Source organism: Mus caroli, unplaced genomic scaffold, assembly GCF_978045245.1.
Source record: "Mus caroli unplaced genomic scaffold, Mus_caroli_1 scaffold_19, whole genome shotgun sequence".
Classification (NCBI taxonomy): domain Eukaryota; kingdom Metazoa; phylum Chordata; class Mammalia; order Rodentia; family Muridae; genus Mus; species Mus caroli.
In genome coordinates, this window is record NW_028227274.1 from 78,456,227 (window position 1) to 78,481,099 (window position 24,873).

Genomic DNA, 24,873 nt, shown 5'->3' on the forward strand with positions numbered 1-24,873 from the left:
CAGGGTCAGGAACAGGGACTAGCCATCTCATTCTCTTGCTGCTGTGCCCTCTCCAAACTGTAAGCCAAGCAAACCATTCCATGGATTGCTTGTCAGGCACTTTATCACAGTACAGTGTCTAATGTAAGCCACTGAGGGTGCTAACCCAGTTCTTCCCCATCACTAGAGTTTCCTCAGAGCACACTCAGATCCCTGTCTCCAGGAAGGCCCAGGGCAGGCACTTCTCACAACCCCAGGTTTGCAGGTGCAGGACCACGAGATTAGGGTGTGCTTCCTCCTGTGTTCTGGGGCGTGTGAGCCTCAGCACTGGGTTGGGCATAAAGTGCGAGCCATTTCAGGAAGGAGAAAGCTGGGGCCCGCAGAGGATAGGAAGCTTGGATACTACAGAGAGGTGGCCAAAGAAAGTGTGGCTGTGTCTTCAGCGTGAGGGAATTCTCCTCTGCATTGTGCCATCAGCTGTCTGTCTGGGGCCATCGGCCCTTGGGCTGCATGTAGCTTTAGTGCCACAGGCTTATTCTGCCAAGAAAGCTAGGCTTTTTGGCACCTATGATTTAGGAAATTGTGGCCCCTAATGCCATGTGAGAACAAGGGATGTGTGGGGACAAGAGGAATGATTCTGCTTCTCTTAGAACTCTCTTTTTGTTTTTTGTTTTTTCGAGACAGGGTTTCTCTGTATAGCCCTGGCTGTCCTGGAACTCACTCTGTAGACCAGGCTGGCCTCGAACTCAGAAATCTGCCTGCCTCTGCCTCCCGAGTGCTGGGATTAAAGGCGTGGGCCACCACGCCCAGCTCAGAAACTCTCTTGAAGGGAGGCCCCAGGGCAGTTGCTTTCTGCTTTGTGTGTCGTCTCTGCCTTCTCTATTCCCCTCCCACATCTGCAGAACCCAGTGTTGGGGACCTACTAGGCCAGGCTGAAGAACCCTGGGGTCCTGGCTTCCCCGCATACCAGCCCTTGTGGCTATCTATAAGCAGACCATTCTCGGGGCCTTGTTAGAGTTATAGTCTTATCCATGGCGGTCAGAACTCCCAGGTCCTGGCATGTGATAGACTGCCTTTTCTCTCTAGGACCAGAGGAAGGCACAAGGCTGTAGGTTGGACAGGCCTGGGTCAGGGTGTTCCATCTCCTTCTGTGGCCTCCATCTCTGAATGTGCCTGCTAATCCTTTGGGCTACACTACTGACCTCTATATATATCCCTGTCCTTGGGTCAACACTGACTGCCCCTTTCTTTTCTTGCAGCCTCAAGATGGTGCTCATGTGGACAAGTGGTGACACCTTCAAGACGGCCTACTTCTTGCTCAACGGCGCACCTCTGCAGTTCTCAGTCTGCGGTCTACTACAGGTCATGGTGGACCTGGTCATCCTGGGGCAGGCCTATGCCTTTGCTCACCACCCCCAGAAGCCAGCGGCCCATGCAGTGCACCCTGCCAGTACCAAGGCTCTCTGAGGAATCTAGGGAGAACAAGGACATGTGACCGACCAGCGTGGGTGCTGCGTCCCAGTCTGTGCTTCTGCACCGGGGAGACTGGCCCTGTGCACTCCACAGATGGGCCAGGTGTCGGCAGAGATTGAGTGCCGTGTCCCCATCAGCCTTCAGGTGGGGGGACTCGGGGTCAGTGGAGCTAGGGCTGGCTCTGTGGTGTTTTTGAGGTGATAGAAAAGGCAGGCGTCTGGCCTTACCTCCTCCAGAAAAAAACACTGGCCTGATCCTGAAATAGGTTTGTGCCACTGAGCAAGATGGCAGGCACAGGAAGCAGCTGAGTTCCTTCCTCTCAGCCAGCTTCCCACAGTGAGCCTCTGGTCTCCTAGCAGAGCCTGTGGCACTCTAGGGAATGTGTAGTCATGGCTGCAGGTGGCTTGTCTGTCTTCAAGCTCTGGCCTGTCCTGCCCTTGTAGGCCATAGCTAAGTCTGCTGCACCTGTGGGGGGATGGAAGCTGCTGGCCTGACACTGGTCACTGTATTTTGCTCCTCTCTGAGCTCATCTTGAGATCATGTTACACTTGCCAGCCTTGTGCTGACCTGGCTGGCTCCTGGGTCCAGAATGTTCTAGATGCTTCTATATAACAGTATCTTCCCTTCTGCTGGGCAGAAGAACTTCTTGTGCACACGACGATGACGCCATCCAGTTAGCACAATAGCTCTGACGGTCATGGTGGCTCGCGGGATGGCCGAAGAGTCCACACTGTGCCACCTTTTGGCTTCCCTCGGATATTCTAAGTTGTGTGAACGAGAGTCTTGCTTACTCTTTGGCCTGTAAGATGCTTGTGAGATGTTTATTTTTTAAAAAACGAAGGGAGATGTCTGTCGTGGTGATTACCTCCAAAATAAATGCCATTGAAGGCAGCCCTGGCTGCTGAATGAACATGCTTCATGTGGTGTATGTAAGTCAGTGAACAGCATGCAGGGTGAGGAGGGAGGGTGAATTGCAGCAGGTGGGCAGGGCAGGGCAAGAGCTGTCAGGTGGAGGGTGGTAGTACAAGTTGGGGGGTGGCGGGGAGACAGTACTTGTAGTAGTTGGGGAGATGGAAGCTGGTACGGGTTCAGGTGGGAGATTCAGGGTTTCATTGGGTTGAAAGGCTCATGTGGCTCTCAGGGATGTGGTCCAGATCTGGTTGGGTGACGACATCTGTCTGGCACTTGAGGATATGGATATGTGAGATGAACCCACTCAGATTGTCCTCCATGAGCACCGCATATACACAGTCATGACTGAATTATAGGTTCCTAAGATGTTAAAGCAGGGGCTTGGGGATCATTCTGGACCGACAGGGAGGGAACCGAAGCAGGAGTGAGGCAGTGTATTGACTCCAGGGTGTATTGACCTTTGTTCTTTAGCCTGCCAGGGTGGTGGTAGGCTGTGGGGGGTCATTGCTCGCATGGCTGAGGCTGTGTCTCACTTCAGTTCTTAGCACACACAAGCTTAGCCCAGCTCTTGGGGTGTGAGACGGAGCTGCTTTCCTAAGCCCGATCGTTGCTGTGCTCGTGGTGACTCTGAGCATCATGTGCACCAAGAAGGCAGCCAGTGCACTGTGGGTGTCTTGACAGGTGTTTCCACGTGGACTTCCTCTATGTCCTAAGGGGGCTGGCTGGGATATGGGGAATACATGTTCCCTGAAACGAAACAGGAAGCTGAGGCCACAGCATGTCCAAGCCCTGCATCCCTCTCAGAAGGTTTTAGTAGGAGAGTCTTCTTTGGTCTGTACAGGCAGAGGAGCTTAGAGCTGGTGGTCTGCTTGCTCAGAAGAAATGTGTCCTCTGCCCCCATTCTCAACAGAGCTAGCTGTCAACCCTTGCCATATGGTAACCCAGGGTGGCTTCTGGGGGCCTTGTTGAAGGTGCTCTGGCTAGAATGACTGGATCCCTTGCTCTCTCCTCATGGATTCCCTGGCTTCCAAGGGACAGCAACCTGGAATTTCCTTCCAGGATCTTCAGGAAGGAAGTCACTGCACCTGCCTAGCAGGTGTCCATACCGATCCTTGAGAGAAGGAGTCCACCTTGAATGTCAGCCTGACACAGATGCCTCTGGCTGAACCTCTGTCTGCTGGTACCAAAGTCTCTGTTAGGACCTAAGCAAGCCCAAGGCCGTTCCTCCATGAAGGGCAGTCTCCTTGAAAGTTCCAGATCCATCTTCGGTGTGGTCAGGGTCTACCCAGGTTGTTTCACACGCTGGTGAGGCTGGCCTGAGCCCAAGGTACACTTGGGTAACTTCTAGCTCTGCCTCCTCTTAGAGGAAAGCTGTAGCTTTTCCTGTCTCTGCACTTCCCCATTCCTTCACTACAAACACCTTAGAAGGCCCTGCCAGCCTTGGCCTTGGTGGATGTGAGCCCAGCAGTAAGAAGAAAGCTCTGCTTTCAGGCGAGCTGCAAGCCAGGGCTAAGCAAATCCCATACCGGGCTCCAGGTTTCAGCCAGGCTTGGCCAGGCCCATCCTGGTAGCTGTTTCCACATTTGAAAGAACATTTCTTTTTGCCCCAAAGAGCTTGTGCAAAAATCCCAGAGAAGGGGGGATACATGGAAAAAGTGGGAGATTTTTTGTAGTTCACTGGCCTCCATCTCTGCTTGGTCTAGGAGGAATGGCAGGCCCAGGTTACCTGTATGCTTCCCAGGTTCCTTCGCTCTCAGACCGTGCCTTGACAGGTGAAGTCCATTTATATGCATGCCTGCCACTCCATGCCACCCTTATCCCCAGGACATGACATGGATATCAAAAGCCCTGAGTCCTGCATTCAGTTCTCTACCTGCCACCCTGAAATTACCCACCTTCCCTGGGAGTGAGGATCATGTGACACTTACTGAACTGTTGGGGCAAGGAGGCTAACAAAGTGGGCTTGGGGTACTCTATTCCTCCTGTGCGTTTCCTGACCCCCCAAAGCACAGGAAACCCCCTTCCTAGCTCTAGGAGCCCCAGGCTCAGTGTGGACCCCACAGAAACATAAATGATACCCAAGTGAGAGGAACTCAGCCTACTGACCTAAGGAGGGGCTGGCAATTTTTTATTTGGTTACAGTAGATTCTTGCAAAGCCGTTGGTGCAAGGGCCCCAAATGGGCCTGTGCTGAGCTCACACAGGGCCCTTGCCGAAAGCTACTATGTAGTAGGCAATGGTGGTAGCCTGCAGATAGAGAACCTTACTTCTGATGGGGAAGCCTATGACTATCTTGGGTGTAGTGGTGGGGCTCACTGAACCTGTGATCTTCCTGTATCCACTTCCCAAGTGGCACAGTTGCAGGCATATGCCACCACCTGTGGGCTTGTTGAAACAGGGCAAAGTGACACAATTTGGGAAGTTCCATTTCCCTTGCCTCCATGGAGTAGAGAAAGGCGGCACTTCCTCCTGGCGGCACCCTCATCGTCTTCTCCCTGAAACGCCTTTTCACCCCACCAGGCTTTTGGTTTTCACTTGAGTCACATCTGAGGGAAACGTTCTGACAGAAGAGACACCAACATCCCCTGGAGACAGGCGACCTTTCTGCAGACCAGGGAGGGCAGGAAAAGGGTTAAAAGGCCACTATGCAAGCGATCTGGTAGAGATGGTTTGGGGAACAGAGGTCAACTCCTGAGATTTCTTTCCCCATGCAATGAGTGGATAGGCAGAACTAGGGGGCTAAGTGTCCTGTCAACTACCCCAACACTTGGCAAGTGATGTGGATGATGGCAGTGACAGATGCCAGGTGACACCATCTTTTATATAGGGTATTGCCCACTAAGGTCACAAGATAGATGCCACCCTCTGTTCCCTGGGGCTGCCAGAGATATGAATCAAAGAAGGGCAAATTTTAGTTCAGGGTGGCTGGTATTTGCTTCAGACTTGGAATTTCTGGGACTATATTTTTAATTAGCCATAGAAAATTTAAAACTGGAGGGAAAATCAAAGCATAAAGAAAGACCAGGTTGCTATATCCTCCAGGCTACGCGAAGCTCGGGGATTGCTTGGGGAGGCGAGCCAGCTGCAAGGATATGCCAGACCAAGTTTGCAACTCCTGGGTCAGCAGGCGCTTGGTGTCCTCCGAGGCTCTTGACTCTCTTGAAGTTCTTAGTACAGCTCAGGGTCCCACCCGGCCCGGCAAGCTCCCTGCCGCGCCTGCGGTCTCAGGGTCCTGAGAGCTGTCCTCGGTGGCGCTGGCCGAACGTGTGCTGTCATCACGCGTGCTGTCCTCGCGCAGGGCCGGTTCAGGGCTGGCCGCGCGCTGTTGCTGCTCCTTGAGCTCCGAGTAGGAGCGCGAGAAGGTGTGGAAGATGGAGGTGACAGGGAAGGCCATGAGCAGGATGCCGCTGAGGATGCTGCTCAGCGCCACCACCTGGCCCGGAAGGCTGCGCGGCACCATGTCTCCATAGCCCACGGTGGTCATGGAGATGACTGCCCACCAGTAGCTGGCAGGGACGCTGGAGAAGTCCCGGTGAGCGCCCAGCTCGCGCTCAGCCAGGTGCACGAGCGGCGCGAAGAGCGCCATGGCCACGCAGAGGAAGAGCAGCAGCAGTCCGAACTCGCGCGCGCAGCGGCGCACGGTGAGGCCAAGCGAGCGCAGCCCCAACGAGTGGCGCGCCAGGCGCATCACGTAGAGCACGCGCAGCGCCCGCAGCAGCCGCAGCACCAGACCCGCGCGCTCCAGCATCTTGCTGCCAGTGGGCCCTGCCGCCAGTCCCGCGAGCAGCGACACGTAGAAGGGCAGGATGGCCAGGATGTCGATGATGGCAAGCGGCGTCCGGAGGAAGGCGCACTTGCTCTCGGCCTGCAGGGAGCGCAGCAGGAACTCGAAGGAGAACCAGGCCACGCACACCGTCTCCAGCACGAATAGGTTGCGGCACTTTGTGGAGCACTCGCCCTATGGAGAAGAGGAACATCGGGTTGGCGGACGGGCGGTGGCCATGAGGAAGTCAGGAAGGGAAGGAGGATGTCACACAGACTCGCACCAGGGACATCTGGGAGTAGGGGAAGGGTATAGAAGAATTTGGCTGAAAAAGCCCAATCTGCCCCCCCCTTATTCTTTTGAAGATTTATTTGACACCATTTTTTTTTTTTATGCGAGCCGATAAGCAGGCTGACTCAGGAAACCGGAAAGGCATTTAAAACCAGGGACCACCCACCACGGAGCATCTCTGACTAGATCTGTGAGATGCCCACAATAAAGTTCTGGATGAGTAGACTAACTTTCCACTCTTAGACAGTTGGGAAAAGAGACAAAGGGAATCCTCGGGCACAGAAAGATGAGGGCAGGGATACCTAAACAGAGAGCAGACCTGAGACCCTGATTCTTACAAAGACCGCAATCGACAGGTTTCACACAACTAAACAGGAAGCACGGGGGTGGGGGACACGGCTACCGCCACCAACAAGGAAAAGGAAAAAAGACTACACTGTGTATAGTGTGCCTGAACTTGGATAATTCGGATGCAATGGAGGAATTCTAGAATGATAAAACAGAAAGAGACTTGGGAAGAAAGTCTGAAGCAAGCCTGGAGACCAGAGTCCAAGGCCAGGAGGTTAAACAGCAGTGAGCCCACCCAGTGGTCCAGATGGCCCTACATTAGTGTTCCACGATGTCCAAGTATTAACTTGTCTGAGTTATTAACACTAACCATGACAAAACAAGAGTGAAGGAGATACTTCTGAGCGACACAAAACCCAGACAGCGTCATCTTCAGAAAACTATAGAAAGACAGGGTCTCGGGTCTGCCTTCCAACCCTGGCCCTTGGGAGATGGAAGCAGGAGAATCAGGAATTCAAGCCCATTTTCAACTATGTATGCAGTTGAGGCTAGACTCAGTTACACTAGTCCCTCTCAGAGACAAAAGTGAAAACAGCAACAATAGAGTCTAAAGTAAAAGAGAAGCCAGCAGCAGACAGAAGACTTAGAAACCATGGTGGAGGAGGGGCTCTGAGACAGCTCAGCAGGTACACACTAGCCACCAAGACTTAAAACCCAAGTTTGATTCCTAAGAGCTACATGGTGGAAGGAGAGAACCCATTCTGCAAATTAACTCCACAGGTGGACATTGGCACATGCATGCCCTTCTAATAGATAGATACATGAAATAATTTTTAAAAAATCAAGATGGAGAAAGGTTTTTGCTAGGGAAGCAGGGCTGACTTAGCACCTGAAACTGATTAATTCATAATAAAAGCATCATAAAAAATAAGACCAGATAATCAGGTCTTGTTACCCCTACCCAAGGAGTTCTAAATGTTCAAGCCATGACAGACTCCTCCCACCCCCCAAAAAAATCTAGTTTAGAAAGGAAGGAATAACCCTGTGTTCACAGGTGAAATGACTTTGTATACAGAAAAGCCCTGAGAATCCACTAAAGTTACACATTAGAGCTGAATAACTAACTCAGTAATATTGAAGGACAGATACACGAAAGTCGGTTTTATCTCTCTATAAACTTGTAATAATATGAAAATGAAAATCCCATTCAAAATACCATGAAAGTGTACAAATAGCTCATACATACATATACTCACACATACACACACATATACACACATGTACACACACTCACACACATGCACATATACAAACATGCACATATACACAAATATACACACATATGCACACATATATACACATATACACACATACAAACATGTACACACACATACACACCAACACATATATATGCACACATATACACACATATACACACATACACATATACACACATATGCACACATGCACAAAGATATTTGATGTCATTATTTCTGAAGGAAATGCCACAAAGTAAGATAGAGTCAAGGAGTCTGACAGTGACAAGCGTCAGTGAGAACATGGAGAACTGAGACTCTTACACTGCTGATAGGAATACAAACTGGTCCAGTCACTCTAGAGAGCATTCTGTCAGCCCCTCAAATAAGTACAGTTGCCATCAGACTCTACAGTGCTATGCATGGGTCTCTGCTGGAGAAAACATGTCTCCGTAGAACTTCTATATGACTTTACACCAGGAGGCAAAGTCATCTAAATGTGAGTCTGTGGCTGAAGGATAAACAAAATGTAGTTGGTTCACATGTCGGAATATTTAGTCATCAGCTGACCCCAGTGTAAGTGGACCCTGAGCATGTGATGTAAGAGAAGCCAGACGCAGGAAACTTACTTGATATTAATTCATATCAAAGTTCAAGATAGGGAAATCTACGGGAAAATGGATTAGTGGGTGTCAGGGTTGGGGTAAGAGAGACATGGTTTGGGGGACATGCCATTTCTCTGTGACAATGGAATTACTGCTGGAAACAATGGAATTGAAATACACTACAGATGTGTTATAGGTATGGTATGTGAATTATATATGTGAAATATTTTTACTGAAAATACTTAATCTCTAAGAAAACCCAAGAGATTGATTGTGGCTAGCTGGGTGACAGAAAACAAATGCATAGCAGAAGGCTGAGGTTGTGATAGCCATCCCACTGTTGGGATATATTCTGGGGTTTATAGCTGCATCTAACAGTGTAGGAGACAGCCATCTTGCTGGGAACTGGGGCAGAGCTGGCTGGCCATTCGCAACCTCAAGGCTGCTATGTCTTGCCTAATGATTCCCCATCCCACCACAAAACCACCCAGCTCACTGGCCATCCCTGTTCAGGGTATTTGACTCTGTGTGACAGAATCTGTCACCAGATCACCTCCACTATGGAGGAAATATGCACAGTGATGTGTTCACAACTCTCTGCCCTTTTATTTTAGGCCCTGGTTCCACCTCTTGCAAGGAATCTCTAGGTCCACAAGAGCACCTGGAGATAGGAGCTTTGTGTCTGAGGCCCAGTGGGCAGAGTGGTAAGGCCTGCCGCCTTTGTCTCTAGTGAAACCTCTACTCAGAAGGGGTCTGAGGCCTCAGTGGTCATAGAGATTTTAGTTTAGCAGTGTCTTGTAAGTGTACAGCCAACAATGACTCCTATACACAGAGGGATTAAGGAAGATGGAACACTCAGGTATGGGAGGGTCATCTTGTGTGTTTAGCTGGGAGTCTGATAGATCACTAGACTGAAAGGGATGTAGAGAGCTGGCAACTAGACATCGCTGCTCAATTCTGCAAACTCTAGTGTGCCACATGTAATTGGCCATCCATATCTAGGGTACTATGTGTAGAGCCCTCTGCTTTATCTGCTCTTTCCTGCATTAACGGGATGCCAGGGCCCCCTCCTTGACCTACACATTAGCCACCATCCTATTTTGAGGTTGGAAATGCCATATCTGTACTCAAATTCCAGCCAATGAGAGGGGTGGAGGCTGCACTGAAGCCTAAGAAGGTGCCCTAGCCTTGGTCCTGGCCCTACAGACTTCTACTCATTGAGACCAGAGTCCCTACTTCCAGACATCTAGGGCAGGAGAGACGAGACTCTAGCCTCAGCCTTGTTCAAGGAAACCCAGATGCAGATTTTAGTAAGACACTGGGTGTTCACGAAGGTCTCCTGTCTGTCTTTGTCTTCATGTCCCCTTCCCTGGGTTCCTTGGGTAGCTTGTCCAGGTCACACACATGGTCACACGTGAATTGAAGGACACTACCCTAACGTCATTCTGGACTTATGGTTGCTCCCACAGGGCAGGAGGAAACAAACCCTGTGTCCCTGATAAACTTAAAACCACAAAACGGGGTTGTGGGGGCACCAGGGGCCAGAACATATCCTCTGAGTCCCCACAGATCACTATGGCCCCTACCAGAGGAAGATCCAGATGCTGCCACCAGGGACCCAGCTCACCTCCAGGGCTAGAAGTCACCAGAGAGAGCCAAGGGTGGTGATATCTTCAAGCCTGGGGTTAGTGTAAGGGAGCAGTATCCGGGCGAGCTTTCAACCCAGAAGGCAGACCTCTATTCATCATGAGGTGACATATCTGTCCTACTTACTTGGTAAAAAAAAAACCAGGTCAGAAATAAGCCCGTGCTCATCCCAGCGGCCCCCGGAGAGCGTTCCCTCTCACACTGTGATTCTATTTGACTTCTGCTTGTACTTTTCCTCCCTCACGTTCTGCAAGCTGTCAAGGTCTATGTGTGGTGTGAAGGCCCGAGGGCTGGAAGGCTGGATGGAGTCCCCGCCACAATCAAGAGTCACCGGAACAGCCAACACGCACAGTGTCCAGGCGGAGTCAGCACGGGTAGCTGTCACTAGGAATAGCCATACTCCAGTGTCCCCAGAAGCAAGAGCACTGACCAACGTTTACACAGCAAAGGTAACAATAAAAGTCTCTGGGACCCTCTTGACCCCTTCAGAGGCGAGTCCTTTTGTTCAGGGGAGAGCAGGACAGAAGTAGAGTTATGGGATATCTGTATGGAGAAGCCAGGCACTAGGCTAAGGAGCACAGAAGGCGTTTCTCACTGAACTCAAATCTAGAAATGAATCGAAGCTGAGAAGCGGGGCCACACCGGTGAGTGGGGTCAGCCATATCTGGATGGGTGAGAACAGACATGTTTCATACTTTCATATCCATATCAGGAAGAGGGTCTTGGGGGACCAGTAGGGATTCTTAGGGGACCAGCAGAGGACCCGAAGGGACTAGAGAGAAGCTTTGGAGGACTTGATAATGATGGGAAACCAGAAGATAGGTCCTGGGGGGAGCAAGAAGAGGGTTCTGGAGGAGGAGGAGGAGGAGGAGGAGGAGGAGGAGGAGGAGATAATTTGGGGATTAGGAAAAGGGTCTGGAGTACAGGAGGGAGTCTGGGGGTGGGGAAGAAGTGGGTTTAAAAGACCAGGAAGAGGGTCCTGGGGAACAGGAAGGGTCTCTGGGGGTTAGGAGGAGTTTTTCTGTCAGCTGAAGAGAAGCAGGAAGAGGTGTTGTTTAGATTCAGGGTCTTGTACAGAGAAGGGGTAGGGTAGAAAAGAGAAAGAGGTGGCTTCGGTGGCCATTGGGGTCTGGCTGCTGGGATGAGGAGCCAGAGAGCAGGTGCAGGTCCAGCCTGGCACTTCATACCTTGTCTGCACTCAGCCACTCAGCTGAAGGTGGGGGTTCACACAGTACACCGGAGACCTCAGTCTACCTGGCCCTCCTGGGCTAGCCAGTGCAATCTCTCCGTGGGCCTGATAGAAGTGGGCATGTAGCATCTTCTCTCCTTTATCCACCTGGTTTACCTGTTTGGACTCTGGAAACGCTAACTGTATTTGAATATTTGGTCCCATGAGCAAACCCCCTCTCCAGGAAAAGGCGTGTGAGTCCTTCCCGGCTGACACCTTCCCAGGTGACAGCTTCTGGGGTAACTTGGCTGAGGAAACCAAGGTCAGCCACCTCCCAGGGAAGCAGCTCTGTGAACTGTGAGTCAGAGACTACAGACATGCGTGAGAACATAGGAAGCGAGGTCCGCTTAGGCACCTTTCCCTCTGTATGTAAGAAACACTGAGCTGAGTTTGGATTCGGTGCATTTAATTAAGTCTCATCCACGATTACCCAAAACAAAACAAAACAAAACAGAAAACGCCCCACCCCCCAACAAAACAACTTACAAAGGCTAACCTGCTAGGCATGTCCTGTGTCCACACACTAAGGGCTCTTTCTCTAGGGTTGCTGGGTGTGAGCTGTGGCTTTACAGGACACACAGTTCTCCTGTTTATTAGAAACGCCTGAGTTGTTCCCTTAGCCTACCCATTCCCTGTTACACATGGGCCAGCTGGATCTGAGGCTAAGGTTTTAGAGCAGGGCAGTCCAGGTGAGGTCTAGACTGCAGGACAAAACATGTAACGACATAAACTCTGCAAAGATACATTTCCAAGGCAGTCCATCACTGTCCAACCTCTTTGACCTGGGCATTCCATCTGGGGACCACACTCTTAGGGAACATTAGAAATGGGTCCAAAGACTTAGGAGATGCACTACGCGATCCCCACATGCCAGAGGGCAGGTCTGTGAACTGAAGACAGTACAAGAAAGCATCTTCCAGGGGTAAGATACATAATAGTCACAACCAACACAGACGCCTCAGGGCTCGCCAGTCCTTCCAGGCCTGATGACCCTGCCTGCTCCAGACAGACACATGGCTGGCATCCAGACCTTGGCGTCGGTACCCAAGTTCCTATTCAAGGAGGTCTGTGTTCGCTTGTGTTACCCTGTCAACATCTGTTCTTTCTGGCTATTAACTGATGGATCCCATTCTATGATTGTGTCAGAGTGTATCCACTGTCCATTTGTGGATATGCATTAATGTCCTGGGGGCTTTTGCAAGTAAAGCTAGCATGAACGTTAACGAGTCAATCTCTGTGAGCATTTGCTTCTCTTTGGGGGTAAATCCTACAGTAGATTGCCGGGTCAGACCATGTATATGAGAGCACACTACTTCCCAAGCCATACCACTTGCCTTTCCCCAGAGCATCTGGGGATCCAGCGCTCCGATTCATTCCAGGTTGTTTGTTTGCTTTTTCAAATCACAGCCCACCTACATGCGTGTTATAATTCTCTCTCCCCCTCGTCGCCCTTATAAATAAAGTGTGTGGTCTCGCACAGTCCTTTAGTTTGTATATCCCTAGCAGCGAACAGCGTCCAGGATCTTCTCATGTGATGTCACTTATGTCTTCTCTGGCTGAGTATCTGCTCAAATCCTTTGTAACCGGGTTTCCTTACAGCTCAGTTTGTACAGCTCTTTATATAGTCTAATTGCTAAAGGCTTTTGTCAGATCTGTGATTTGCAAATATTTCTCCCAGTCAGAGCCGTGCCTTTTCATTCCCTTAGCAGTCTTTCATAGGCAAAGTGCTTAACTCTGATGAAGTGCAATTTACCAATTTTTTTCCCCCTGTAGAAATCTTTTGATATAACATCTGAAGTCTCCAATCTAGACAAGCAAAGACAGTTTCCGAGGTTTTCCTAGAAGTTCCACATTTTATATTTCATGTTTATATCTACCGTCCATTTTGAGTTGAATTTTTTGTGTAAATTATAAGGCAAGGAACTGGAGAGATGTCTCAGTGCTTAAGAGTACTTGCAGCTCTTCCAGAGGACACAGGTTCAATTCCTAGTGTCCACCTGGTGACCCACAAGCATCTGTAATTCCAGTCCCAGGGCATCTGATGCCTTCTTCTGACTTTTTCAAGCACTACCTACACATTCACACACATACACACAAGCAAAACATACACATAAAAAGATTCAGGTGACCTTGCACATGCATGTCTGCTCTCTGGGTTGACTGCAGAGACTGCAGGTCTCACCTCTTTCTCACACAGTGCTACAAAGCCTGACTGGAGTTTTGTTGGGAATCCTGAAGTTAGGAGGTGTGAATCTTCCACCTAGTTCTTTAAAACACCTCCGCTGTTGAGCCACATGTATTTTATAAACAGCTTGATGATATTTACATGAACCAGGTTTGGAAGGAGAGTTCACAGACCCTGCAACTCAGCTAGGATGAATTCTATAGCACCTGATCTCCCAGCTCATGGCAAGCATGTCTCTCTTCATTTTGATCATGGATGTCTCATCAGTGGTATGCCTCTCCTCCTCCTCATCCTCCTCCTCCCCATCCTTGTCCTCGTCCTCGTCCTCCTCCAGACATAGGTGGGGGTTAGATTTCCTGGGCTTGGAACCAGCCAGGAGAAGACTGTGCAGGAGGAGGAAGGAAGCAGCCATGCATTACAAGAGAGGAGAGCATGGCCCCGAGGGCTGCCTAATTAGAGCTAAGAGCAGCCCAGATGAAACATAGGAAGTAATAACTTGGATTATCAATAGGGAAATAGATTCTAACAATATGGAGGGTAGGCAGCTGCCCAGCTATTGTACTGTGTGAGTGTGTCTCTCATCAGGAACTCAATAACCAAAGGCTATTGAAACCCCAGACTGGGGTTTTAATAATTTCTGCTATACAACTCACAACTAGTGACCAGGACAGGCTCACTTTGGACAACCAAGCACTTCAGAAAACAAGGTCTACTGACATGGGGCCCATGTTGGCACCAGTCTTCTACACTTTCCAGGAGAAACAAAAGAAGGAATTCAGCTTTCACTGTGGTGAGATGTCAAACAGCAGGGGGTGGGTGTGTCCAGTTCCCATGGTAATGAGATGTCAATCAGCAGGGGGTAGTTGTGTCACTAGCATGCTGCCCCACGCATGCTCACTTTTGTCCTTGTGTGCAATTAAAAATTAGTGACAGTAGCTTACCAAGGAGCCCTGCAATGACTATGTACTTCAGTCTCTGTAAATTAAACATAGCCCGCAGATGAGGAGACAGGAGGGGACATAGGAAGGCAGGTGTGTCTTAAGACTGTGTCTTCCTTGGCTCGTGTCTGAAAGCCTACTTGGTGGTGATTAAATTGTTTCTCGTGGCTCTGACTACAGCTTGTGCACCACCGGAACTTACTCCCAGCTCCACATCCGTCCGGCCATCTGTTTTAGGTAGCTAGCTGGAGTCGTCTGCAGGTTACCCATCTTCCTGCAGTTAGCAGGCTTAGCCTGGAGTTGGCCACGGGCAGATCCTGTGAAGGCTGAGTTCACAGCCGAACCCGATCTTGTTAATGACCGTGCCGATTTCACTTTCTCTCTCAGAAGCAGTAGAAGAACAAGATGTTCGGTAACTCATTTCACCAACTCCAAATTTGACTTCCAAACTCGAGGTTTATTCTTCGTAATTAATTCTTCTAAGAGCGTTCTCACATAGTCAGACTTGGTGGTGCAGGCAGAGGAAGGTCAGATCTCCCCAGGAGAAGCACATGTTCAAAAGCAGCAATGCAGTCATTTAAGTGGAAGCGAGCTGCTCCTTTCGAAGAGTTTGCTCTGAAGCAGGCTTGTCAACCCACTCTCCTGCCGACACTTTGCTACCCGGTGTGTGTCATGCTGCAGAAACAAGTTCTTCAGGGGCCCTGACCCCACGTGTCGCTGGTTTCTTCTGAGAGAGATTCATAGTAAGAAAGGGCCTGAGGTTGGGGACATCGTGAGGTGGCACACTAAGCCTGGCGGCATGCTTCCTGGAGATGCGGGCTCTGCTGTGCCCTTGGGCGTGTCGAGAGTGTGCTTTCACCCAGCTTTGAGAGAGTGCACTGAGGTTCCTGGTACAGATGAAATCAGCAGGATGCGGACAGACAGGACCGAGTCCCGGATCATGTACCATGTGGTTCAACAATGGCACGAAAGGCACAGCCATTTTTCTTCACTGAGCTGTTAATTTTAGCTGTTTCCTGAAGGCCAGACCCCACAGTTTAAGCTCTATTTGAGGATGAGGAGGGGCTTGCCGCTCTGCGCCTGGTTCAGCCCGCTGAGCGCTTTTTTTTACCTACTACAATGATGCACCGGGGAACATTCTAAACATGCTAAGCCTGAGGCTCCTTAGGCAGATTTCCCAGAAACAGGCTTCCTGGTTTTAATGAATCCAGAGGTTTACGCATGCTAGGTCAACACTCTGCCACTGAACTAGAGCTTTACACATGCTAGGTCAACACTCTGCCACTGAACTAGAGCTTTACACATGCTAGGTCAACACTCTGCCACTGAACTAGAGCTTTACACATGCTAGGTCAACACTCTGCCACTGAACTAGGTAGATCCCCAGACTTCCTACTCGAGACTCACTCTCTCCTGTGAGTGATAGGCTCACCCGTGAAATGTCCCCTCTTCTGCATTACGAAAGACCTCACACACACTGATGTGGACATGTATTCGAGTTCCTGCCAACACAGAAGCAGCACCCTCTCCATCACTGAATGGGATGCGTCCTTCTTTTCACCATAGAGAGCATCTGCTACAGTTTCCAGCATTGCTAACCTTCCTGGTGGGCTCGCAGCACAGTCTCCACCTCCCCGAGGTAGTATTTTTCTTATAAATGCATTTGAATTTCTTCTATATGAAGACTATAAGCCTATTGTCACATACATTGTAATTTTATTACCTTTATGGTTTCTGGGGTTTTTTTTTTGGGGGGGGAGGGTAAAATAACTTCCCCTACATCCATGTATATTTACTTACATTTTTGTTTGCTATTTATATGGGTTTGGGTTTCCCCTCCATGATCTCCTACATATTTAGAATTTATTTAAACAGATGCTTTCAGGTAGCATCTATAAGACAACCACTCACAGCTGTGGGAAGGCTTCATCTTATACACTAAGTTGCCACCCAGATTTGTTCTATTTCTGTGTAGTCATCTCCAAATTGCCAGGGTGAGCTTGGTACTGTGACTAACTGTATGCTTGTTTCATGTTACTTATTACACTTTCCAATGTGTGTCTTACTAAGAGCATATTTAATTTTGCATATAGTATTTCTAAGATCTGTTACTTGTATAATTGTTTAATTTTATTTACTCTGCGCTCCTATATCTGGTAAAGTGTGAAATACTAAGATGGTGTCTCCACAGACACCACCCCCCTCACCCCCACCTCCTGTCTTCCTACTCACATCAATGCTGGTGTTAGATATGCCTGCCATATCAAGGCTGTGGAGAAACCATGTTCTGCGTAGCCAGGAGATCTTCTTACTGCCGGCCACCTGGAAGATGAGACCAAAGATGTGCTAGGTGCCTGGGAGCCGGAGACACTGTGTGGGCACAGCTGACTTCGGCTGAATACCAGCCACAGACACTAGTAAGCGTGTATCGCCATTCACATGCTCCAAGTCTAGGAAGCTGTTAGACACCAGAGAGGACCCCAGCCTCCTGCTCAGCTGACTTCCATATTCTCTACACCTCACAGCTAGTAGAACACATGTGTGAAGAGGAAACTTGTAGCTTCTTTGGAAAGTCAGTTATGTCAAACGATGGTTTGCTGGGGCACACGGGCGAAAAGAGGTTTTGTTAAAGCAGACATGTGAAAGAATGTTTTCCTGAAGCAGACACAGGTGAAGGGATGTTTTGCTGAAGCAGACACGTGAAAGGACAAACGGGATGTTTGGAGGGAGTATAAATTGGACAGTGACGGCGGGCTTGCACAGTTAGCTTTGCAATGCTTTGTTGGTCTTTCGTCTTCATCTTCACTGATCTTCACTTCATTGAGAGAGGCAGAGAACTTCTCCTGGTGTCCCTGCTGGTCCTGGTCCCTCCTGCTGACTCATGCCGATTTGGTGGAGGCCTGGCTGTTTCTGCTGGATCGTGCCACCACTGCTGATTCATGTTTGCTATCCTGACTCTACTGAACTGGACGGCTGGTATCCTGACAACCGGAGATTGAAATTATCCCAAGGAACTACTTCTAAACAGCATACAGCAGAGCCTCATGGCTTCTTCTGGACCGACCTGCCGGTGCTGGTTCGTGGATGGTGTTTGTGCTGCTGATTCGTGTGTTCTGCCCTGCTGATTTCCTGACAACGCAGGTTGGGTTTGCTCCAAAGAACTATTTCCAAACAGATCCACATACCCTGTATCCTCATAACCGTTCTGTCCCACAGCCTCTGGTGGGTTAGAAGGGAGGTTAAAGCATTCAAGAACCCTTAATAAAAGTAGGTTTTGAAAAATCAGAGCCTACTCATGTGTGTCTCTCAGTCCTTAACATCCTGTAGAACATCCAAGAACACTCCCTGGGCTTGTGACCGACAGCGTCATGTATATGTATCGGCTGGGGGAGGTTCTTCTCCCATCCAAGCACAGAACATGCTGCCCCCACCCGCTCTTTCTATGCCTCACCCAGCCTCATGCTGGCTTCTCTTTTTAACACTGAGCCTCTCTTGCTAAGTATATCCCTAGACACTTCACATCTTTATTCTAATACTAACAGAACAGTTTTCCCACTATTTTTTTTTAAACTCCTCTGATATGCAGAGAAGTGACTGAATTTTTCTGTTTATTTTACAGCCAGCCACCTTGGCAGATCCACTCGTTCCCAGTACACTTGCAGCTGGGTCTCTTGGATTTGCAGTAAAATCCACAGAGACAGTGGCTACGGCCTGGGGGGAGGAAGCCTGTGTCTGTTGTCGACAGGCTGAGTCTTCAGAACGAAATCGCTGCCCCAGGAATCAGAACAGCCGTTTCTGCTCAGGGCGCATCCCAACGACAGAAGGACCGGCCTCAAACGGGTCAACTCAGGGGTAATACGGTCAGGGCTTTCATTGAATCAGGTACCTGGACAGTCAGAGTTGTAGGAGTGCAAGCAACATTTATATTTGCTTAGCCATCCATATTTCACCATACCATGTTAAGTGAAGAACTTATTTATGGCAGCCTATTAGGGCTAATGAGAAACAATGCGAAGTTTTAGGAAATGCCCCTACGAGGCCTAATTAAGTTGATTTCCTTGTTCAGTGTGCTGAGCAGCAGCGCAGGGCAGAGAGCCTCTTTTAGCTTCCATGGGAGGCAGGAGCACACTCAGCACTTCTGAGTTACAAAATGCTGATTCAACAGACATCCACCCGAGGGTCAGGCTCACTGTGGATCCAAGGCAAGCAAGACAGTGAGCTTCTTATGCAGGGTTATAAACGGGAGGGCACTAGCATCCAGGGCCGGGTTGGCCCACCCCTGGCTTAAAAATGCACACAGGCAAAGCACTGTTGGGTGTTTGCTGAACTCAGTCGGTTTGGCACTGTCCAGCGGGTACTCAGCAGGAAGGGGACTCTGGACCCACTGAGCTTCGAGCTGAAGTACGGGTCTCAGTGACAGGGGAAGCAAGGTAGGGAGGGTGTGTTCCTAGCAAGCAGAGGCCTAGGCAGAAATACACAAAGGATCAATGGGAAAACACTGCAGTATGCACATAGGTTCAACAACAACCAAGCACCCAAGGGCAGCAATCTTCAGAGAAATAATTAGCAGATAGACACGTAAAAACACACCAGCCGATCACCTAGTTACCAAGGAGACTTAAACAGCTATGAGGTAGTGTTTGAGACAGAGGGGTGAATTTGGAGAAGGGTCTTGTCTTAGTTAGGGTTTTCCTGCTGTGAACAGACACCATGACCAAGGCAACTCTTATAAGGACAACATTTAATTGGGGCTGGCTTCCAGGTTCAGAGGGTCAGTCCATTATCATCAAGGCAGGAGCATGGCAGCATCCAGGCAGGCATGGTGCAGGCAGAGCTGAGAGTTCTACATCTTCATCTGAAGGCTGCTAGGAGAATACTGGCTTCCATGCAGCTAGGATGAGGGTCTTAAAGCCCATACCCACAGTGACACACCTACTCCAACAAGGTCACACCCAGTCCAACAGGGCCACATCTTCTAGTTAGTGCCATTCCCTGGGCCATATACAAACTACCACAGGTCTCTTCACTGGTCTGGCTCCTACAACCTTTATGGACATATGGATGAATAGTCCTAAAAGTCACTGGCCTGACCTCTGAGGAACAGACTATGGAACCACCATAGGGGCCCCCTGAGAAGCAACAATACAACACATAATGAAACTCCTCGAAGTCTTATGTGGGCAAGAATGGTCACCCCACAATAAGTTACAACAAAGAGCTAGGGAACACTTAGCACCGCATTCCCCCAGTGCTGTGCAGGCAGGCGCAGGGATGATCAGAGAGGGCTCTGGCCACCATGCTGGGAGACAAGATGGCTGCCGGGCTGTTGTATGGGTCACCATTCTGACAGAAAAGGGGGTTGTTGGGAGGAAGGTGGCAAATGGTAGCCTATTGGCCGATTTGGCCCTCTGCTTAAATTCCCTGTGGTTCTGGGAACAGCTCTGTATTTTGCGACTGTCCATAGAAGCAAAAGCTTACAATAGGTAACAGGATGTGAGGCTTTGTTGCTTCCCTCCAGACACTGCACCCACGGAGGTGGCAGGCTTATTTTTTTAAGACATCCGAGGGCTGGAGAGACGGCTCAGTGGTTAAGAGCACTGATTGCCCTTCCAGAGGTCCTGAGTTCAATCCCCAGCAACCACATGGTGGCTCACAACCATCTGTAGTGGGGTCCGATGCTCTCTTACGGTATGTCTGAAGACAGAGTACTCATATACATAAAATAATCATATACATAAAATAAATTAAAAAAAAAGACATCGAAGTCCACTTGTAAAAAGAAAACTGACTCAGTTCAGGAAGGCGCACTTTTCCAGAATGGTGTCTGTGGAAGGATGGCTTCCCCTAGCAGACAGGGAACCAAAGGATGCAGGTTCACCTGGGTCATTGATGTGGAGTTCTGCTGCAAACCACAGCAGAATTTTCCACGGAGCCTCGTGGGGAAACAGTTTTGGTAAAATGGTGTAAGCTGGCTATGGCTGACTTGGCAAATTTTGACAACTTCCCCTTTGTGCCACATCTCAATATTTCAAGTTTAGCTGGAGTGAAAAAAAAAAATTCATCTCAGTTCCAGTTTCTCAAATGTGCTCTCCCAACTGGGGAGTGCCTGATGAGTTTAAGTTTGGGTGAACTGAGTTCCCTTCAAAACTACAGCTTATCTGTCAGAATAATTCAATCCTATTTAGGGAAGTGCGTGGAGGAAGCAAACACACTGGGAAACATCTCCGATTTCCCTCAGTTCCAGTGAGTCCTCAGCACCGCAGCTGTGCTCACTGGCCGCTGCACAGGTCAGTGGGGCAGAACGACTCCTACACTTGGATGGTCAATAGAAACCGGGGCACTGGGACAGAACTGCTGGCCTTTGTGTGCCAACCCTGCCGCCAGTGGAGGAGTTCTACATCTTCATCTGAATGAAGGCTGATAGCAGAATACTGACTTTCAGGCAGCTAGGATGAGGGTCTTAAAGCCCACACCCACAGTGACACACCTACTTTAACAGGGCCACACCTTCTTTTTTAAATAATTCTTTTTTTTTTTTTAGATTTATTTATTTATTTATGTGAGTACACTGTAGTTGTCTTCAGGCACACCAGAAGGGACTATTGGATCCCATTACAGATGGTTGTGAGCCACCATGTGGTTGCTGGGAATTGAACTCAGGACCTTTGGAAGAGCAGTCAGTGCTCTTAACTGCTGAGCCAACTCTCCAGCCCCAGGGCCACACCTTCTAATAGTGCCACTCCCTGGGCTGAGCATATACAAACCATCACAAGGGGTTTCTTGATCCTCCATTCTCCTCCAGGTCTGCTGTGTCTGCACACCAACAACCCTGGCTACTTCTCAGAACCTTCCGGTGTCAGTCAGAGGGGGAGGCCCACTCGTACCACTCGAATTCCCTCTTACAGTGCTACCATGGCCCTTCCAGGTATGCTTGGATTTTTGTAGGCAACAGAATAACTTGAGTCCCCTAATCCCCATGATTCATTGAGTCTGACCTCTTTGCAGGACCTGCATTTGCTTCATGGAGAAACTGAGTCCTAGAGGAGAAATAAGTGTGTAAAGGTCCCGTAACAGTCAGAACAGGCATCTAGGGGCTGAAGCGATGGCGCAGTGGTTAAGAGCATTTGATGCTCTTCCAGAAGACCCCAGATCAATTCCTAACATCCACGTCAGGCTGTTCATAACTGCCCTGTACTGGCTAGTTTTGTGTCAACTTGACACAGGCTGGAGTTATCACAGAGAAAGGAGCTTCAGTTGGGGAAATGCCTCCATGAGATACAGCTATAAGGCATTTTCTCAATTAGTGATCAAGGGGGAAAGGTCCCTTGTGGGTGCCATCACTGGGCTGGCAGTCTGGGGTTCTATAAGAGAGTAGGCTCAGCAAGCCAGGGGAAGCAAGCCAATAGGGAACATTCCTCCATGGCCTCTGCATCAGCTCCTGCTTCCTGCCCTGCTTGAGTTCCAGTCCTGACTTTCTTTGGTGATGAACAGCAGTGTGGAAATGTAAACTGAATAAACCCTTTCCTCCCCAACTTGCTTCTTGGTCATGATGTTTGTGCAGGAATAGAAACCCTGACTAAGACATGCCTGTAACTCCAGCTCTAGGGGATCCAACACTTCTGGCTTTCACATGTGTGCATGTGTATAAAAATTATTCTCTTAAGGAGGCAGAAGAGAGATGAAAGACCTAGGATAGATATTGGAGGGAAGAGTCCTTGGTCTTGCAGTGTTTCTTCTGGGCATTTGGGTGTATCTTTAATATAGTCTTTCTCAAACAAAGGCAAAAGTCCAAAACACAAATCTAGACTTTCTCTGCCACATCTGGATAGGAAGCTGAGAAAGACCAATGCCCTTATTTTATCTTTAACCAGTGTCCACCAAAGTGGCCAGGTCCCACTGTCTCCATGCCTCTAGAAGTTCCCACAGGGCCTCACATGCAAACAGGCAGCTATCTTGGCCATGGGCTCCCACACCTGCTGAGTAGTGGGGCTGGCCATAACAGGGATGACGGCCACACTGTATAACACACGAGTCATTACAGACCCAGTTACATCACAGTCCCAGCAATCCAAGGAACAAAAGAAACAAAAACAGACCTGACTCAGACCCCTGACTGCAGCTCAACACCATGCTGACTCACTTTGTAATGCCCCTGCTTGTCTGCTGAAAGACAGATCTGCAAGCAGGCAGGTAAACCAACCGAGCACACTGCTGGCCAGACAGGGTACATGGAATCCAGAGCTCACTGACCTAACCACACATGGTCCTGTAGTAGTCTGGCCTCAGGTGAGGTAAAGTCTCTACCCTTAAGTTCCTGGGCTGTGACAGGACCTGGTGACAGTCCCTAGTGTGATCACCCAAGAGAGGCTCTGGGCAGTGATCTGTCACTGTCACCAAAGGGAAAGGCTACTGACCAGGTTATGCCTCACCTCTCAGTGAAGAGCAACCAAGATTTTCTTATCCTGGGGTCATAGCTGAATGTGAGTCATGACAACTCCACCCGATCCTTATGCACTAGTGCACTGCAGTAACAATTCCACCTGGCCCCTGTGCACTAGTGCATCACTGATAGTGGCTATGCTGTTCACCCTAGATGCTGGGACAGTAGAAAGAGCTTTGATGTTGAGAATTTGGGAGAATGGCTCAGTGTCACATATAACAGCCATTTTCATACCAACATGGATAGGGAGCCCAGCGCTGACACTCCCTTGGTAGTTCCTCTGCAAACTCTTCTAAATCGAGACCCCCCCCCCCCACCTCAGCTCTGCCCTGAGGTTCTGAGATGAGCCTCCTTGAGCTTCAGATTTCACACCCCACGAAACCAGCCAGAGGTTCCCAGTGATGGTCCAGAGGCAAGAACTACAAATGCACAGTATGTCTGTGTCAGAGGCAATGACAACAAATACACAGTCTGTCTGTGTCCGTGCTGGAAGTGCAGTTTGCCATCTGGCAGGGCTCTCGGGAGGTACCAGTGAACGGAGAACCCCTCAGCCATAGGCACTAAGGTGGGCATGGGGCAAAGGCCAGAGCTCACGTGATAGGAAGCTTTGTGGGTATGGATGGACTCTGGGGTGGCCCAGGGTTGGTCAGACGTATCTCCAGGTGTGCCTGTGAGGGAGTCTAGATAAAGCCACAGATGTTCCTCCTCTGTGACTGCCATACCTAGTCCTATGGAAACATGAGTGGTACAGAAGGCCTCTCTCCTGAGTGACAGAGAGTCCTACATGTCCGTGGGGCCAGGACATCAGTGTCTCCTACTCTGAGCCTGTGCCTAGGCCCTCAGAGATCCTGGCAGAAGCTTCGGGTCTGGGATAGCTTGGCTAGAGACTGTGTACATTGAGTGTGTCCTTCCTCTAGCCTTGAGCAGGCTAAACAGACCTTAAGTGTTTGCCCCCCCCCCACCCCCCGTTGGACCCAAGTGGAGCCCATTTCCCACAGGAGCAGACTGAGCTTGCTTCACAACATAATTCAGCTGGAACAAAGGATGGGGCTGTGGGCTCTCCCGATGTAAATGCAGTGCTGACTATTAAACTTTAAGCTTTGATCAGAAACTTTTGGCTTCTTCTTTCTCTCTTCGTGCCACCCCCCCCCATCCTTTTTCATTTCCAGCCTCCTGTTCAGGTAACCCAGTTCATCCATGGTTGCTGGACAGTGAACCCCCTGCGCCTCCAGCCTTTCACTTAAGTCTCTAGGGGACCTGACTAACCGGCCCAGAGACCGCTGAACCCTCCCTCTGCCAGAAGGTGGCAGAGCTCTGTGTTTGCCCTTATGTGCCTTTACAGCAGAAACTTTTGTCACCAGATTTCCAGGCTGCTGCAGAAATAATCTCGGTAAATTCAAAGCTGGAACCCCAGGCACGAAATCCATAGCTCATTACAAGAGCTGTAAATTAAATCACGTGAGCAAAAGGCAACAGTGACTGGCACAGCCACACAGCCCAGTGCAAAAGGAAATGATGGATTCTGAAAAGCACCCTGCACCCCATGGGCCTTCAGCAGCGACAGGCTGTTCTCGGGCAGGCTGGCAAGCACAGCCCGTCCCCGCTGTGTGCCAGGGCTCAGGCAAGCGCTCAGCTCTGTCTCCAGGCAACACAGCAGCCACCACCGCATGGAAGGAACCTTGCAGCTATCTGTTGGCATAAAATTCTCTGTGCACTGTCTCTCCACACATTTGAACCACTCAAAACAGATACTGCAACATACCCCCTCCCTGCTAGCCCACAGCCTGACCTCTGGGCATTTCTTACAAATAACAGCACCTTCCAACACAAGAGAAGAGCACACTTCCACTGTCACCTCTACTCTGTAGG

The 24,873-nt window shown here is 49.6% G+C and overlaps 2 protein-coding genes across 8 annotated transcripts in view; one reads left to right on the plus strand and one right to left on the minus strand.

The window, feature by feature from the left end:
• Positions 1–2,362, plus strand: part of Slc66a2 (solute carrier family 66 member 2) — a 38,039-nt gene extending 35,677 nt beyond the window's left edge. For all 5 annotated transcript variants that reach the window (XM_029471839.2, XM_021150526.3, XM_021150528.3 and 2 more), the window contains one exon: positions 1,239–2,362. In XM_029471839.2, the coding sequence (XP_029327699.1) occupies positions 1,239–1,446 (208 nt within the window). In that variant the 3' untranslated portion in view covers positions 1,447–2,362. The remainder of the gene's footprint in view (positions 1–1,238) is intronic.
• Positions 2,357–24,873, minus strand: part of Kcng2 (potassium voltage-gated channel modifier subfamily G member 2) — a 77,365-nt gene continuing 54,848 nt past the window's right edge. For all 3 annotated transcript variants that reach the window (XM_085833669.1, XM_029471838.2, XM_085833670.1), the window contains one exon: positions 2,357–6,321. In XM_085833669.1, coding sequence (XP_085689795.1) covers positions 5,542–6,321 — 780 coding nt within the window. In that variant the 3' untranslated portion in view covers positions 2,357–5,541. The remainder of the gene's footprint in view (positions 6,322–24,873) is intronic.